Raw genomic sequence first — 14,547 nt, 5'->3', positions numbered from 1 at the left:
AATCAAGTGTGCCGTGTGTGTAGGTGCACATAACAAGATGCAAGTAGACCACGATGCGCAAACCCACCGTAGCATGCGGAGAGGGGAGAGAAGAAGAATGTGTGTGAGCCGTTTAATGAAGGTCGGAAAAACCGCACTTGTACCCTCCCTCCTATTCAAGCATGGACCCAGGGATGCCATAGTGGAAAGGGGGGATGCTCTGAAGGGTACTGGGCTACGGCATGCCATTTCCTCACTCCCACCCTCCATTAGTCCGATACGGAAAATGTACCCCTCTCTACCATCACTTTTTCTATTTTTTTTTCACTGATGGTGCATATCTGTTGGCTCTGGAGATGGCAGCGTCGCTTACATCGAAAAGACAGTCATCAGAAGAGGCACCCGCATATCATCGAGAATCGTGTGTGCCTCGGTGTCCCCACTGGCGTGTGACACCACTTTGTTACGCCCACACACCAGAATGTCTCCATCTCCCACCGCAATCAACCCAACTGGAGCCGCGCCGTGTGGGGTACTCCACCGAGCCAAATCGCGAGATATGCTTGCACCAATGGCACTCCCTCGGCAGGCGACGTAGCTGCCGTCGCCATCAGCGATGCGAGTGACAGCGCAGAGAAGTTGTTCATCTCTCCTGGATTGGGAGAAGGGTATGTAGGAAACATACGATGCGGTGGACATGACAACAACGCTGTTGCTCTCGCGCCGTGTACACACACAGAGCAGGGCAGTGTAATCATAGGGAATCACTTCAGCACCGCAGCCAGCCACGAAGAAAAAGCGATAAAAAACATCGGAACCATACCGCAGAGCGCCAGCTTCGAATTGCGCAACCGCCACTGCTGGCCCTCCTTCGCAGGCGGGAACATCGCATTTGTACCCACTGACGTAATCATACGCAGGTTTCGACCGAGGGGAAGAGGCGCTGGCCTCTGTGCTCAACAGACCCATTGGCGATGCCAGGGTTTCCTCTGGGAAGTCTGGAAGATCGCAGTGGCGCAGTGCAGCTGCAGTGTTGAGGTCACGAATGCGCCCCAGGCAATGACGCACCTCCAAGAAAGAAATGGCACCGTCAAAGGACAAGTGCATTTTACCGTTTTCGGCAACCACAGCACAGCGCGCACCGCCACCCATGGAGCAGGCGTGAAGCATGCACACCTGTGTTGCGCATACTAATGCTACGCGCGCCTTTCCCAGTGCAAGCGGCCCAGAGCCGACGCAGTGCAGAGTCACACAACTCACCCGTAGGCCGTCGCTTACTAAAACGCGGTCTCTGTCAAGGACGCGAACGTGCCGGAGATGTGCGTTTTCACCAAAGTCGCTCACCAGAAAGTTTGTCGCCGTAGTGAAAGTCACACCTCTGTCGCCCGAGATCGCAAGGAAACCGCTTCGACCGCAGAGGGCCACCACATCCCTGTACCCGTCAGCACAGCAGACAACAGATGAGCCTTCGTGATTGACGGCATACTCAGGCGTATCCGCTGTGGACTTTAAAAGACTCGTCACATCATCAAGGAGGTCCTGCGCGGCAGCCGCTTCAGTTTTATTAGGTTCGCTACACCTAGAGAAACACAACCGCCAGGTGAGTCCACAGTCGGCGCTGCGGAACAGTTTGTCGTTATCCGAGAGTGCAAACAAAAATCGAGGCACCGGACCCGGACAGGCACTGAGCACGATGTCACAGATGGCCTGCGTAGATAGCGCATGTGCGCCTCCGATATTTTGGCCGTATACGTTACTGGAGACTAGGCAGTGTAATACGAGGAGCACTCGCTCATATGTTTTTGGGGAGAGACGTCGCAGCACGCAAGTGAGCTCAGTTGTCGCGTTCATTTCCTTCACCTGTTCCTCGTCTTGGACGTTGTTAGCGCAGGGTTTTCTACAGTAGGCCAACACACCCACACACACTCCCAGACACAACACCTGGGACGTGCTACAGAGAGAAATAAGGTGGAAGGACAAAAAGAGGGGAGTAAAAGACCGAATGGTCAGGCGATGCTCACACGAAAGGTGTTCTTTGAAGCCATCACAAAAGACACGGCGGTGCTGCGCAACCACCGCTGCAATGTTAAGCATGAGAGGTTCACAGTCGTAGTGTGATGGAGGAGACGTTGAGTGCGAGATACATCGATGGTTTTAGCGCAGTGCGCGCTGAAGCAACAGCGGCAAATAAAGACCGTGAACACAGTCAAGAAGCAAGCAGAGTGTGTCCGCAACACCAAAACAAACGCAACACCCCACCGAAAAAAAAAAACAGAGAACGAGACAGCCAATCATAATAAGCCACACGCTCGGCAAATCACCCCTACCACACTCGGTCACCCCCACCGTCATCTGTTATGTGGATGGATCGCAGCAGCGAGATGCGCTCCTGCGGCTTTCATACTGTATCAGCCAAAGCCGAAGCATACGAGAAAGATGAGAATGAATGTAAGTATAACAATGGTACACACCTTACCCTTGTTCGACATACTGGCAAGCAGCTTGTCAACCTTCTGGTTTGCGGCGCGCAGGCGCATCTGGACGCTGGAGATGTTGCGATCGACGTCGTCGAGCATAACGTCCTGCGTGTCTAGTTCTTCATGAATAATGAGACCCGTTTCACGCAGCTCGCGCAGCCCAAAAGTCAGTCGGTCCAGTGCCTCATCCTGATGCTTTTCCTCCTCACGCTGCGCAAATGCCTGCGCGGATATAAACTCGTCCGGCATGCCACCGTAGCTCTCGCCGGCGCTAGCTACATCCGCCTCCGCCGCTCGTTGTCTCTGTGCAGCAGACGCCGCAACTCTTCCGTAGAAACTGCGAGCTTCTGCTACATCCCCTTCCAGCTTACGTACGACATTCTGTCGCTCCATGATTTCATTCGCAGAGAAAACCTTCCCATGCACTTTGCCACCACGCTCGTCGACTACGCGGAGCATTTCTTTGAGAAACTTGAGCATCTCCTCAGCGGCCTCCTTAACATCGCGGAGCTCTGCTGCACTCGATGAGGAGACAACGCCTTTCTGCATCAGTTGCTGCTCAATGAGCTTTGCTCGCACGACAAGCTCTCGCAGCTCCTGAACAGAATCATTGAACGGGTCTTCGGCAAGCATTTTCCCCTTTATCTGGGTCTAGGCGCTTGGCTAGGCTGTGTCAAACGGCTTTGGCACGAAATACGTTCTGAGATGCAAGCAGTAAAGATTGAAAACGCAGAGGAAATGAGACAGCAGAAAAGACTGAGTGTGGAGACATTATTCAAGTATCTCGCTTGCATGATGCAATAGGGGGGACTAGCACTCCTCTCCACACCACCTCCCCTGCCTCTAGGTACCGCCCGTGAGAAGCTAGGGTGAAGTAAAGAGGAGCATGGAGCCTGGCCCTTCCTTGTGTGCAGCTCGCACAACGTTGGTGATGTCCCTGTGAGCAGCTTCCTGCGTTATGCACACAACTGCGCTGTGATCAAACAAGCCGCAATTTACAACTACACAGCAGGATCATCTTCAGTATGCTCTGTTGAGACGTCAAGTTTTATACAAAGGGGCGTGTGATAGGATCCAAGAGAATGTTAATGGAATGAAGAAAAAGAATACTATCCGTGCCACGCCTGATTTTGAAGAGAATGAGTATAGTGTGTGTGTGGTCGCGTGTCTTCTAACAGGAGATGGGAAATGAAGGCTGGCGTTCACAAAACCCCTGTCATACTATCGGCTCTCATCTTTTCAACCTACAGACCGCTGAGCCAATCAACGGAGTCGCAGTGGTGGTGGTGGAGGTGGGGGAGGGGGGAGAAGTGCCAAGATAAAAAAGGGTAGCGAGGCTGGTACAGACGTGCAGAGAGAGACCACAAAATGGAAACCATTCTCTCCTCTCGAAAATTCTGCGATTGAGCATGAGCTCCGCACCCCCCTGACCCGCTCAGTCTGGCACACCCATATCACGGGATGCGAAGCGGCGTTACACACTCGGAAAAGCAATGCCCCCTCAGTTACCCGTGCACAGCCTCTGTATCAGCTTCTCCCTCCACCACCACCTGCCTTGGGGGTCGCTTCAAGGCCTGAGCGACCATACCCGCCACCACGTGGTGCATCTCCCGGCATGGTTCACGCTTCCTACCAGGAAGCGATGCGAGCCAAAGGAAAGACACTTGGGTCATCTTGGCACTTTGCTCATCACATCGATTGCACCGACGCCCCCACTGTCACGCAATGCAACGACACGACGGAATTCACGCCCTTGCCGCGCTGGCACCCGTAGCGAGACATTGCTCTCACCTTCCCTCCGCTGTATTGTGCCATCAGCTCTGTCAGCACCGCGGGCGAGTGAGGCGATGTCGAGGAGAGTCGAGGCTGCTCGGCCTTTCCTTGCACTCCATACAGAAATCGGAAAAAACATCAGCGAAGCACGTGCTGTCAGCGAAAAGGGAATGGCAACTGGTCACGGAAAAAAAAAAGTTGATAAAGCAAGTAAGGTGGAGCACAGGAACAAGAAAGAACGCAGGTGTTATTATTGAAAATAGAACTCACTGCCCCCTCCAAAAAAAAAGCTTTCGTTTTCAGGCAGACAACAACACACGCCCACAGAAGTAATGAACAGCTGTGAGAGGAGGGGGATGGGACCTAGCCGTGTTAGCTTTTGTATTCCGCATACGTTCCATCGTGCACCACCTGTGTAGTGCATTCTCTGATAAGACCCTCATCCGGACTGATTCCATGGACATCTGCTTCAAAAAACGCGACGTGCAGTCCACGAATACGTTGAAAGCCTTTGTACACGTGACCCCACGAGTGTACATCAAGTAGTCGTGAGTGTCTTCGAATTGCCGATTGGCAGCCTCGAAGTTTGCCTGCAGCTTGTTTCGCTTGGCGAGCGTGACGCTATAGGACCTAGACGTCGACAAATCATTGAACTTCCGCTGGTATTCTAACTCCTTCTTGGCAACCTCGCTGCGGTACACATCATACTCGTGCATGATTTTGTGGCGATGATTCGCTTGCTTTCCACACTCATCGTACAAGTTCCTCACCTCCAGTGTGGCCGGAATGACAGTCGAGTTCATTGCGGCGGTGAAGCCTGCCAAGCCCTCCCCCGACATGAGATTCACAGACCCCACCAAAGCCAGTGCGCACCTCTTGGCGCAGTCTGGCACGTCCACATGGTCAGAAAGTGTCTCGAATGCCTTGCGCACTTCGATGCACACCTATCCATGACGTGCCCAATGGACACTTTCATCCTCTCCATTGCGCTCCTGTAGCCGTGAATTGCAGAGCCCAAACTCTTTAGTTCACGCTTCCGACGGGTGTACTCGTCGTCGCGAGTAGACGGGCAAAGCTTTAGCACCGTTTTGATCTTGAGGATTGTTTCCTCCTCCACGTTCCGTTTTTCTTTTTTGATGGTGGGTTTAATAAGGTTTGTTGGTCTGTTTTGTCTATATATATTTTTTAGTGGGGCCGCTCCGAGGGCCACACAAGTCAGAAAATGCGAAGTGCGGCGTCAGAGCAGTGAGAACCAAAGGCGAGAAACGCCGTGTGGCACTTAGCAGCGTCGTGCTCAGAGGTCGACTGAGACACTGTCGTGGACTGCATCCATCACTAGAAAAGGGGAACTTTTATTAACGTGTCCTCATAGGCGCAGAAAACTGTCCTTCCTTTCGAAAGTCGATGTGAGGACCCACTAGGCGGCCCCTCTGCACGAAAGTCGACGCAGCACAACAGCAACTTTCTAGTCTCTGTTGTCCGCAGTTTTAGACAAGTTGGATATTTTTGCCAGAAGACCTCCACCAAGGATCATCGGCCCTCAGTGACAAAAAAGGAGGAATATGATGCTGGCTTCTTTTCCGTCCAGCAAAAATGCACTGCTTCAACCTTGAAGCGGGGATACAATAACTTCCAGCTAGGAAGCAATCGATAAAAAAAGGGGGTAACCCTTCTATCCAGTAATCGGTCTTATGTACCTGTCCGTTAGGAGTGAAAGGAAAGGAGCAAAGAAAGGGGCTAATTAACCGTACAGAACTGCTTTTTTACGTACTGATTTGGACATGGAGCACGTCAGCTCCGCACCCCCCTGACCCGCTCAGTCTGGCACACCCATATCACGGGATGCGAAGCGGCGTTACACACTCGGAAAAGCAATGCCCCCTCAGTTACCCGTGCACAGCCTCTGTATCAGCTTCTCCCTCCACCACCACCTGCCTTGGGGGTCGCTTCAAGGCCTGAGCGACCATACCCGCCACCACGTGGTGCATCTCCCGGCATGGTTCACGCTTCTTACCAGGAAGCGATGCGAGCCAAAGGAAAGACACTTGGGTCATCTTGGTACTTTGCTCATCACATCGATTGCACCGAGGCCCCCACTGTCACACATTGCAACGACACGACGGAATTCACGCCCTTGCCGCGCTAGCACCCGTAGCGAGACATTGCTCTCACCTTCCCTCCGCTGTATTGTGCCATCAACTCTGTCAGCACCGCGGGCGGGTGAGGCGATGTCGAGGAGAGTCGAGGCTGCTCGGCCTTTCCTTGCACTCCATACAGATATCGGAAAAAACATCAGCGAAGCACGTGCTGTCAGCGAAAAGCAAAAGTAGAAAGGCAAAAGTAATATCTTTAAAAAGCAAACTGAAGTGATGTTGGTGGAGAAAAAGAAGAAAGCGTTTTGCTCGTGTTTAGCCCCTTCCCATTTCCGTCCAATGTCGAATAGAAACCAACTGCCACGGGAGGCATATTGCGGCCGCCTTGTTTCAAGGACGCGCTCGAAAGGGGAGGGGTGGGGGAGAGGAACAGCGAACTTCAAAGCACAAACGTTGCGAAAGAAAAACACAGCCGTAAGCTGATAAAGGACACACCCGAGTAAATGAATATCGGAAACCGCCCAGAGTGTTTCCTGGTTGATGACACACAGCCCCTCTGGAATAGAGATGGAAAAATACCCCACGACATAAAAATCACGTGCAGCGACGACGCAGCACACACGTGTTTTGCTTTCGAGTAAACATTACTACAGGGTCACAAGCTCTGCCTTCTTGTTGAGGGTAGCCATTTGCCCTTCAAGCGAAGAGAGAAGCTGAAAAGTGCAGTCCGTGTACTTTGTCAGAGCAGTCATGTAACTGGAAACCTTCCTCGCTGACAGATTGTCATATGCTCTCTTATATTCTTCGGTGGTCGCATCGAAATCACGCTTAAGGGCGTCGCGCTTGTTGAGCTCATCGACATAGTGCTTCGAATCCCCAAGATCCTTGCCTTTCTTCCTGTACTCGGCTTCTTTTTTGTTTACAACATCACGGTAGTTGTCATATTCCTTCCTGATCTTATTGCGCTTAGCCCCCAGGTGCTTGCATTCCGTTACGAGGGCTTTGATATCCGCTGCGCGTTCCGCGTCGTCAATGACCTTCTTGTAATCCAAAAGATATTCACTGCTGATTTTCGCTGCCGCAGTGGTATGATCCGCTGCAAGACTCTTCATGGACGCAGGTATGTCATCATCGGCAGTCATTGCCTCGAGTACAACCGACACGTTTCGCACTGCCTTGGCGAGGCTTTCAGCGGCCAGCTTCATCCCCTCCATGCAAGTTGTGTAGTTTGAAAGGTTTTGCTCTATAGTCTTGACCATCGCAACCTTTGCGTCAAAGTCCAGATCTACAGTTTTGGGGACCATACCCAGGGCGGTCTTCGTATCCAGTACCAGCTTCTTCATTTCTGCGACGATCTAGGCTTTGATAAGAATAACGTGAAATATGATGCGGCGCTTTACTGTGAAAAAGGGAGCAACTTTTCGTTTTGAAGTGGTGCGGATTTCGCCTCGTTTTCTTTTGTTTGAAAATCGGAATTCGAGAGTAGCATGCTGGTCATGGTCCGCTGCATAAACCATCTTCCTTTACGATATCACATAACTATTGGGGAACATGTGAACCCGACACGAGATATGCAGGACACGGCGCCTAATGCCCCAGTACAAAAGGGTGGCAAACAGTACTCAAGCGAACCACATTCGCCCAGACACTCCAATGATCCATATTCGTTTAATCCATTCCTTGTCGTGTGATAGGGGTAAAATGCGCAAGGCAGCGTAGACATAAAAGCATCGGGGCCATCTCCACAACACCTTCTAGAGTTTCCTTACACGCGGCAATACTCTCTTCGAGATCTTAAGCCACGCCTCCCGTTCCAGCTTATCTACCGCATGCGCCATCCACTCCATGTACTCTGCAAGAGCGTCATCCACTCCGAAGGTGCTCACCATTGCGGCAATCCGATCAGCAAGTTCAGGTTTGACTGTGTGAACTGGAGTGTGGCCAAACCACGTTTTTGGAGAACCGTCGAAGCAATGAGCGGCGCTGAAGAACACTGCCTCGAGGTGAGCAACGTCGTCTAAGGGTGAATTAGGTGGTATGCGTCCAATCACATGCTCTGCCAAGTGGGACTGGTTCATGTGCGGGCCGTGATATATCAGTTGGTTATGTAAGCCTTCAGGCCCCTCCGGCACCAATGCGCCAGTCGGTAAAAAGCTTGCACCGTTGATAATCAAGAATCCAGCACGCGTGCTGCAGCGAAGCGACAACACGAGCGGAAAGCCACGACAGATGTTGCTCAGCTGGCATTCGAAATCAATACAACCTGGGACACTCACCTTTGGACACCTCTTTGCTGTACCACGCTCGCCGTGAAATGTACGAGATGGGGAAGCGGACAACGTACATTGTACCAGCAGTCTAGCGTGAGAAATCACCTCCCCAAACAATGAGAACTGCCGTGTGCCTAGGGTATGACTGACCTTCAAGTTGTGCGGAGCAGCGCGTGCGGATGGCGCTAAAGCGTTCCCTAAACAGGAGCCAGTGGAACTACAGAGGCGGCCTGTTGAGAATTTCAGCAGCGCCATACTCAATCTTTCAATCTGAAGCCCTCGCGAAACAGGAGAAATGACAAAAAACGTCCACGGAGGAGAGACCGGTGAAGAATAGAGGAGGAATACAGCTAGAGCTAATTGACTTTGTCGGGCGCGAAAAAAATATTTTTTTAAACATTTCTTGCGATACCCTGAAGATTTTAGGGAATGTCCTCCACTACATTATTTTGAAAGAAGAAGCTCATCGTGCAAGCACCTCACCCTTAAACCGTAGGACAGCGCTGCGTTGGGCTCTCTCCGCTCACACCACTATGGCGATGGGAGCCACATAAAAAAAAAAGGATATCCATATATAATGTTATCGAGATTAGCGTAATGCTTCTCAGATAAACAAACACACACACACACAAGAAGAAACACGTACCCGTACCGAAGGTCAGCTACAAAAATCGTTATCTCATCTTGTCTACATACTGCACTCAACGCTTTTCAGCCCCGAAACTGCAGCGCAAAGAGCCGTGATCAGGCGCCGTATCGCTGGTAAACCCACTCCTTATTGTCCAAAGGACACACATTCCGCGTCTTCAACCATCGAGAAATGCAATGCACATGAAAGGCGTGATTGCAGGCACCCCAAACAACCGTGCAGTCCTTAGATGAACACGACAGATTCGACTGGCATTCGATACACAAGTCCATAATGTGATTTCTACAGATGGCGCAGGTGTCCACCTGAATATCCCACGACCAAAGCGCAACAGCGTTCCATTTCTTCAGTTGAAACCGACTTCCTTTACTATCTTCCACTGCGGTCGAGGTGCCTGTCTCCTCTTTCGGCTCCATTGATGTTGGAAGCTTTTCCCTTCTGCTCTATGTGAATCTTTATCACAACTCTCCTTTGCTGCGCACTCAGAGAGAAACCAGAAGGTTTGAAGTGGTACTGGGATGATGAACAGGAGAACAAATACGTAATGAGAAAGAGAAGCTCATTTTGGCAGCGTTGGGGAAGGGAGAAGAATGTGCCACTCGTGCAGGGAAAAAAAAAGAAAGGAGAGCTTGAACTAGAGGTACGGGTGCCGCTTTTGTGCCCCTCAAAGCAGGTCCCTTTCTGCTACGAGAGGCCAATATCATGTCGTTCGACACTGGCAATCAGCTAGAAAAGTAAAGCGAGTGGGTGCTTCGCAAGAGCCTTCAGAATTCTTATTCCGCAAAACAGAAACTATAAAGCTCACACCCCCCGAATAGACTACGGACACTGACTGCAAGTGTGAAGCCTCGTGCGCCTCAAACAGCGATGTGGCGACGAATCCACGTGGAAGCCTACCTTGCAAACTTATTTTCATGTTGATCTGTTTATTGCTGCCCCCTGGAAAAGCCTTATGAATTTTGCGCAGCCTCGCTGCCTGGTCCCAGCTTGAATGTACCGTTAATAAAAATTTTATCCATTTTCTTCCCGTTCTTCCGGTTAACAATGCGATTGCAGTGGTATGTCAGCTTCGATGCAGGATCCTCCACCTCAACCAAACCAGCAGAGGCGAAGAGTTCCGTTGCAAACTGTTTGTGGAAAAACACTTGAGTTGTGGAATCCCCTTTTGCGAAGGCTACACTCTCAATCTTGTTGTCTAATTTGGACAAGAAGCGGAAAAAGTTGTGATCAGGGAGCGCATAATCCCTGAAAAACAACACACCATCTTGTTTCAGGGCTTTCTTCAGCTGCTTAATAGCCAAAACCATTTTTTCAACCGTCGGAAGCGCTGACAAGACAAAAACTAGCAAAATGGCGTCAAAAGACTGATTTTCCAGTGATTTATCCAATGATGCAAGTGCATCTACTACAAGAGTAGTTTGCTCATCAGTCCGTTGTCGCTTCAGCGCCGGTGCTATGGGGTCTGCATCCGCCGTTGAAGAACAAGAGCCAATCGCCAGGGGGAAAAGCTTAAGCTGATTTCGCTGGAGATATCCTTGAGCAATCTCGTTGCTTTTGAAATGTGAGAGCGCAGCTGATGAAATATCAAAGCCCACAAAGTGGATCTTTGTGTTTGTGCATTCACGCATGATAGGCAGAAGAGTGCTTCCCGTTCCACACCCACACTCTAAAACCCACGGGGTTGGTTCTGGCCTGTTGAGAATAGTTTGCAGCAGTGGGAACGCATGTACAATGTAATTTTTGAGAGGAAAATGGTGCTTTGATGCAGCGAAATGCATTTCCCAGGGTGTCGTAGGCACTTCTTCTGGCACATCCGGCGGTCCCGCTAACCTTAACTCTGCTAGGCACTTGCGCAGATACTCGTCAAGGAGAGTTCGCTCATTACTAGTCAGTTCCGCTACCTTTTCCTCCCACTCAAAGTCATTTCCATGCAACGTGACATCCTTGGAATGCCTGAACGCACCACCACCACGGGTTCTGGGCACGTGGATGCAGGAGTCCGCCTCCATGGACAAACGGATTCTCGGACAGAGGGTGAGCTAGACCGCTTCCACTTGACGCAAAAATCTCAAGCTCATTCGCTTTTCAAAGAATCGTCAAGGATATCATCAATGCAAATAGAAAAGAGAGGAGGGGTTAAGAGTAGCAACGTCATTCGCAGAGATGAGGAGGTTCTCATATTGTTTCGTCAATTTTGTCAACTGCGTTGTAAGCAGGTAAACTCCATCAGTGGGAGACATGCATACTCTCGCAACTTTGCGCGCCTGTTCGTGTGAGCCCGCTGTGAACAGCAGGTTCAATTTGCATCCCACCGTGCTTTCCTTTCGTACGCCCAACTTGAGTTTTCTTTTTCAAAACACACCTCGGTTGCTGCTGCGCAGTTGAGCTTTTCGGCCACTGGAAAGCGAAAAGCTGCACTCATCACCGGAGGCAGGCAAGAAACGATAAGTTCCGCGGGTCGCCGGAATCGGGATTTTCCCAACTAAGCGCGCTGCCAACACACCTCCGTTCGATTTGAGGTCACCAATTCACCAAATCAGCAAGGCGAGCTTGGTGGTACTGGGTGGCTCAAAACAAGCGCGCAATTCTTTTCTAATCAAACAGCGACCCCATAACTGCATCTCCTAAGATTCTTAGCATTCATGTTGATTGACGGCCAAAACTGAGGTGTTAGATTGTGACGGGATACGTCTCCCTTTGATATTTTGCACTGCGCGCCCCTCGATTCGACAGGGGGGCCATTTTGTAAAATTTCATGTCGGCACCAATTTTGCGCTCCGAGCCGCGGTTGTAAAGTTTTTCGCAGTCCCCATTTCGCTTATTGGAAGCAAATTGCCAGCACTGCCAGCTGAGATGTTTCTGTTCCCCACTATTTGGCGCACCAGGGTACGCCACGTTCCGCAACAGAGGGAAGTGTTCGCCACGGGTGAAATCCTTTTCTTCATGCAAAAGATAGGCCCAGAACGCTGGTCACATGTTGGGGTGCGGTTCCGCGGTTGCAAAAGAGGCGGCCGGTAGGCCCAGGTCAGCACACCCGCCAGGGCCACCCGCAAAGGCGCGTGTGCTCTGGCTGTTCCTCTTGCGCGTCACGATGGGTTTCCTCTTATCCCACGCGGCATCGGAGTACACGATCCCTGTCTAAACGAGCCCCCGGGCGCGTGAAGGGTTGGGGGCGGGGTAATTTTGCGCCGGCAGGTCAAGCGCAACGCTTCCGCGCACGAGGTGGCTTCTTACGTCTTGGTCAGCTGGAAAGGTGTTTGTGCGCCGTGGCTTCCAGAAGAATTGTTTGTGCCGTTTTTGAACGCCCTTTGGGGCCTTGAACGTGACTTATGTTTGGCTGCCAACCTTCGTTATTTTGTCGTGTTTTTCAAGACTTTACTCCCCCTTATGGCTTTTACTCCTACTTCAAGCTTTTGGGGGAACATATTTTTCCTCTTTTTACATGGAACCCGGGGAAAAAAACAGAACCCTCATAGCCCAGTGATTTTGTGATATTCATTCTGCCTGCGTGAAAGAAATTTCGCCACGGCTCCCACAAGTTCATATTAGCAAGGCGCGCGGCCCAGTCTTCAGAACCCGCGGCGGGCTCAGTGGAATAACCGATCTCATTGCCCTGGTCGCTTGCTTCGCCCTCTAGAAGTGCTTTTCTCGCGTGATGTAATAGGTGCGGCCTATTTTTCACTATAATTTCCATTCCCAGTTCCAGGGGTGTTGCGACTGCAGTCCATAGCCGGTGGTAGGCCTACCTCCTCCCACGTGAGATAGGCAAGTCCGTTTCCATGTGCGTGTTTTGGAAAAAATTCTGTTTGCAAAAAAACCTCGAGAGGGATAGGGTGCATGAGTTATGAGGTCATGAGTGAGGTGCGCAAGGTGAGATGGCATAGAGGTTGGGTTGTGGGTGAAATTAGAATTAAATTTAGGGTATTAAGTTAAAGTTAGAATTAAATTAAAGTTAGAATTAAAATTAGGTCGAGTTAAATTAGGTAAATTAAGTCAGGTATTAGAATTAAATTAGAGTGAAATTAAGTGAGATCAAGGTTAGAAAGTTAGAATTAAGATTAGGTAAAATTAGAATGGTGAAATTAAATTAAATTGAAATTAGAAATTAGGATTAATTTAAGATTGAAATTAAATTTAAAATTAAAATTAAAATTAAATTAAATTAAATTAAAGTCAAATTAGAATTAAATTAAATTAAAATTAAAGTCAAATTAAAGTCAAATTAAAGTCAAGATTAAAATTAAAGTTAAAGTTAAGATTAAGTTAGAATTAAAATTAGAGTTAAAGTTAAATTAAAATTAAAGTCAAAATTAGAGTCAAGTCAAATTAAAATTAAAATTAAAGTTAAAATTAAGTCAAAGTCAAGGTCAAGTTAAGAGTTAGAAGTTAAGTTAAGGTTAAAGTTAAAGTTAAGGTTAGAGTTAGGATTAAGGTTAGGAGTTAGAGTTAAAGTTAAGATTAAAGTTAAAGATTAAGATTAAGTTAAAGTTAAAGTTAGGTTAAAGTTAAGGTCAAAATTAAGGTTAGGAGTTAGAGTTAGAGTTAGAAGTTAAGAGTCAGAGTTAGAGTTAAGTCAAGTTAAGTTAAGATTAAGGTTAAGATTAAGGTTAGAAGTTAGAATTTAAGGTTAAAGTTAGAGTTAAAGTTAGGAGTTAGGGTTAGAGTTAAGGTTAGGGTTAGGAGTTAGGGTTAGGGTTAGGGTTAGGGTTAGGGTTAGGGTTAGGAGTTAGGAGTTAGGGTTAGGGTTAGGGTTGAGTTAGGGTTAGGGTTAAGGTTAGGGTTAGGGTTAGGAGTTAGGGTTAGGAGTTAGGGTTAGGGTTAGGGTTAGGAGTTAGGGTTAGGGTTAGGATTAGGGTTAGGGTTAGAGTTAGGGTTCAGGGTTAGGAGTTAGGGTTAGGGTTAGGGTTAGGAGTTAGAGTTAGGGTTAGGGTTAGGGTTCAGGGTTAGGAGTTAGGAGGTTAGGGTTAGGGTTAGGGTTAGGAGGGTTAGGAGTTAGGAGTTCAGGGTTAGGGTTAAGGTTAGAAAGTTAGGGTTAGGGTCAGGGTTAAGGTTAGGGTTAGAGTTAGGAGTTAGGGTTAGGGTTAGGGTTAGGAGTTAGGAGTTAGGGTTAGGAGTTAGGGTTAGGAGTTAGGGTTAGGGTTAGGGTTAGGAGTTAGAGTTAGGAGTTAAGGTTAGGGAGTTAGGGTTGAGGTTAAGGTTAGGGTTAAAGTTAAAATTAAGTCAAGTCAAATTAAGGTTAGAATTAAAGTCAGAAGTCCAGAGTCAGAGTCAGGTCAAGTCCAAGTCAAGTCAAGTCAGGTCAGGGT

General features: G+C 49.2%; 7 protein-coding genes across 7 annotated transcripts; all 7 read right to left on the bottom strand.

The window, feature by feature from the left end:
* Positions 1-348: 348 nt before the first annotated feature.
* On the bottom strand, positions 349-1,830 carry JKF63_04981 (uncharacterized protein; the record flags this gene model as incomplete). The annotated part of the gene is made up of 1 exon (XM_067900951.1): positions 349-1,830. The coding sequence occupies one exon, from the start codon at positions 1,828-1,830 to the stop codon at positions 349-351; it is 1,482 nt and encodes a 493-aa protein (XP_067757314.1).
* A 557-nt stretch (positions 1,831-2,387) lies between these two features.
* On the bottom strand, positions 2,388-3,089 carry JKF63_04980 (uncharacterized protein; the record flags this gene model as incomplete). Its single annotated transcript, XM_067900950.1, has 1 exon — positions 2,388-3,089. The coding sequence occupies one exon, from the start codon at positions 3,087-3,089 to the stop codon at positions 2,388-2,390; it is 702 nt and encodes a 233-aa protein (XP_067757313.1).
* A 1,439-nt stretch (positions 3,090-4,528) lies between these two features.
* On the bottom strand, positions 4,529-5,032 carry JKF63_04979 (uncharacterized protein; the record flags this gene model as incomplete). Its single annotated transcript, XM_067900949.1, has 1 exon — positions 4,529-5,032. One exon carries the CDS (start codon positions 5,030-5,032, stop codon positions 4,529-4,531), a length of 504 nt encoding a protein of 167 aa, XP_067757312.1.
* Positions 5,033-6,969: 1,937 nt separating this feature from the next.
* Positions 6,970-7,665, bottom strand: JKF63_04978 (uncharacterized protein; the record flags this gene model as incomplete). The annotated part of the gene is made up of 1 exon (XM_067900948.1): positions 6,970-7,665. The coding sequence occupies one exon, from the start codon at positions 7,663-7,665 to the stop codon at positions 6,970-6,972; it is 696 nt and encodes a 231-aa protein (XP_067757311.1).
* A 411-nt stretch (positions 7,666-8,076) lies between these two features.
* Positions 8,077-8,847, bottom strand: JKF63_04977 (uncharacterized protein; the record flags this gene model as incomplete). The annotated part of the gene is made up of 1 exon (XM_067900947.1): positions 8,077-8,847. One exon carries the CDS (start codon positions 8,845-8,847, stop codon positions 8,077-8,079), a length of 771 nt encoding a protein of 256 aa, XP_067757310.1.
* A 489-nt stretch (positions 8,848-9,336) lies between these two features.
* JKF63_04976 (uncharacterized protein) lies at positions 9,337-9,657 on the bottom strand (the record flags this gene model as incomplete). The annotated part of the gene is made up of 1 exon (XM_067900946.1): positions 9,337-9,657. The coding sequence occupies one exon, from the start codon at positions 9,655-9,657 to the stop codon at positions 9,337-9,339; it is 321 nt and encodes a 106-aa protein (XP_067757309.1).
* A 534-nt stretch (positions 9,658-10,191) lies between these two features.
* JKF63_04975 (uncharacterized protein) lies at positions 10,192-11,250 on the bottom strand (the record flags this gene model as incomplete). The annotated part of the gene is made up of 1 exon (XM_067900945.1): positions 10,192-11,250. The coding sequence occupies one exon, from the start codon at positions 11,248-11,250 to the stop codon at positions 10,192-10,194; it is 1,059 nt and encodes a 352-aa protein (XP_067757308.1).
* Between the last annotated feature and the right edge of the window lie 3,297 nt (positions 11,251-14,547).

This window comes from Porcisia hertigi, chromosome 21 (assembly GCF_017918235.1).
Source record: "Porcisia hertigi strain C119 chromosome 21, whole genome shotgun sequence".
Taxonomy (NCBI): Eukaryota; Euglenozoa; class Kinetoplastea; order Trypanosomatida; family Trypanosomatidae; genus Porcisia; species Porcisia hertigi.
This window is presented reverse-complemented; position numbering and strand designations above follow the sequence as displayed.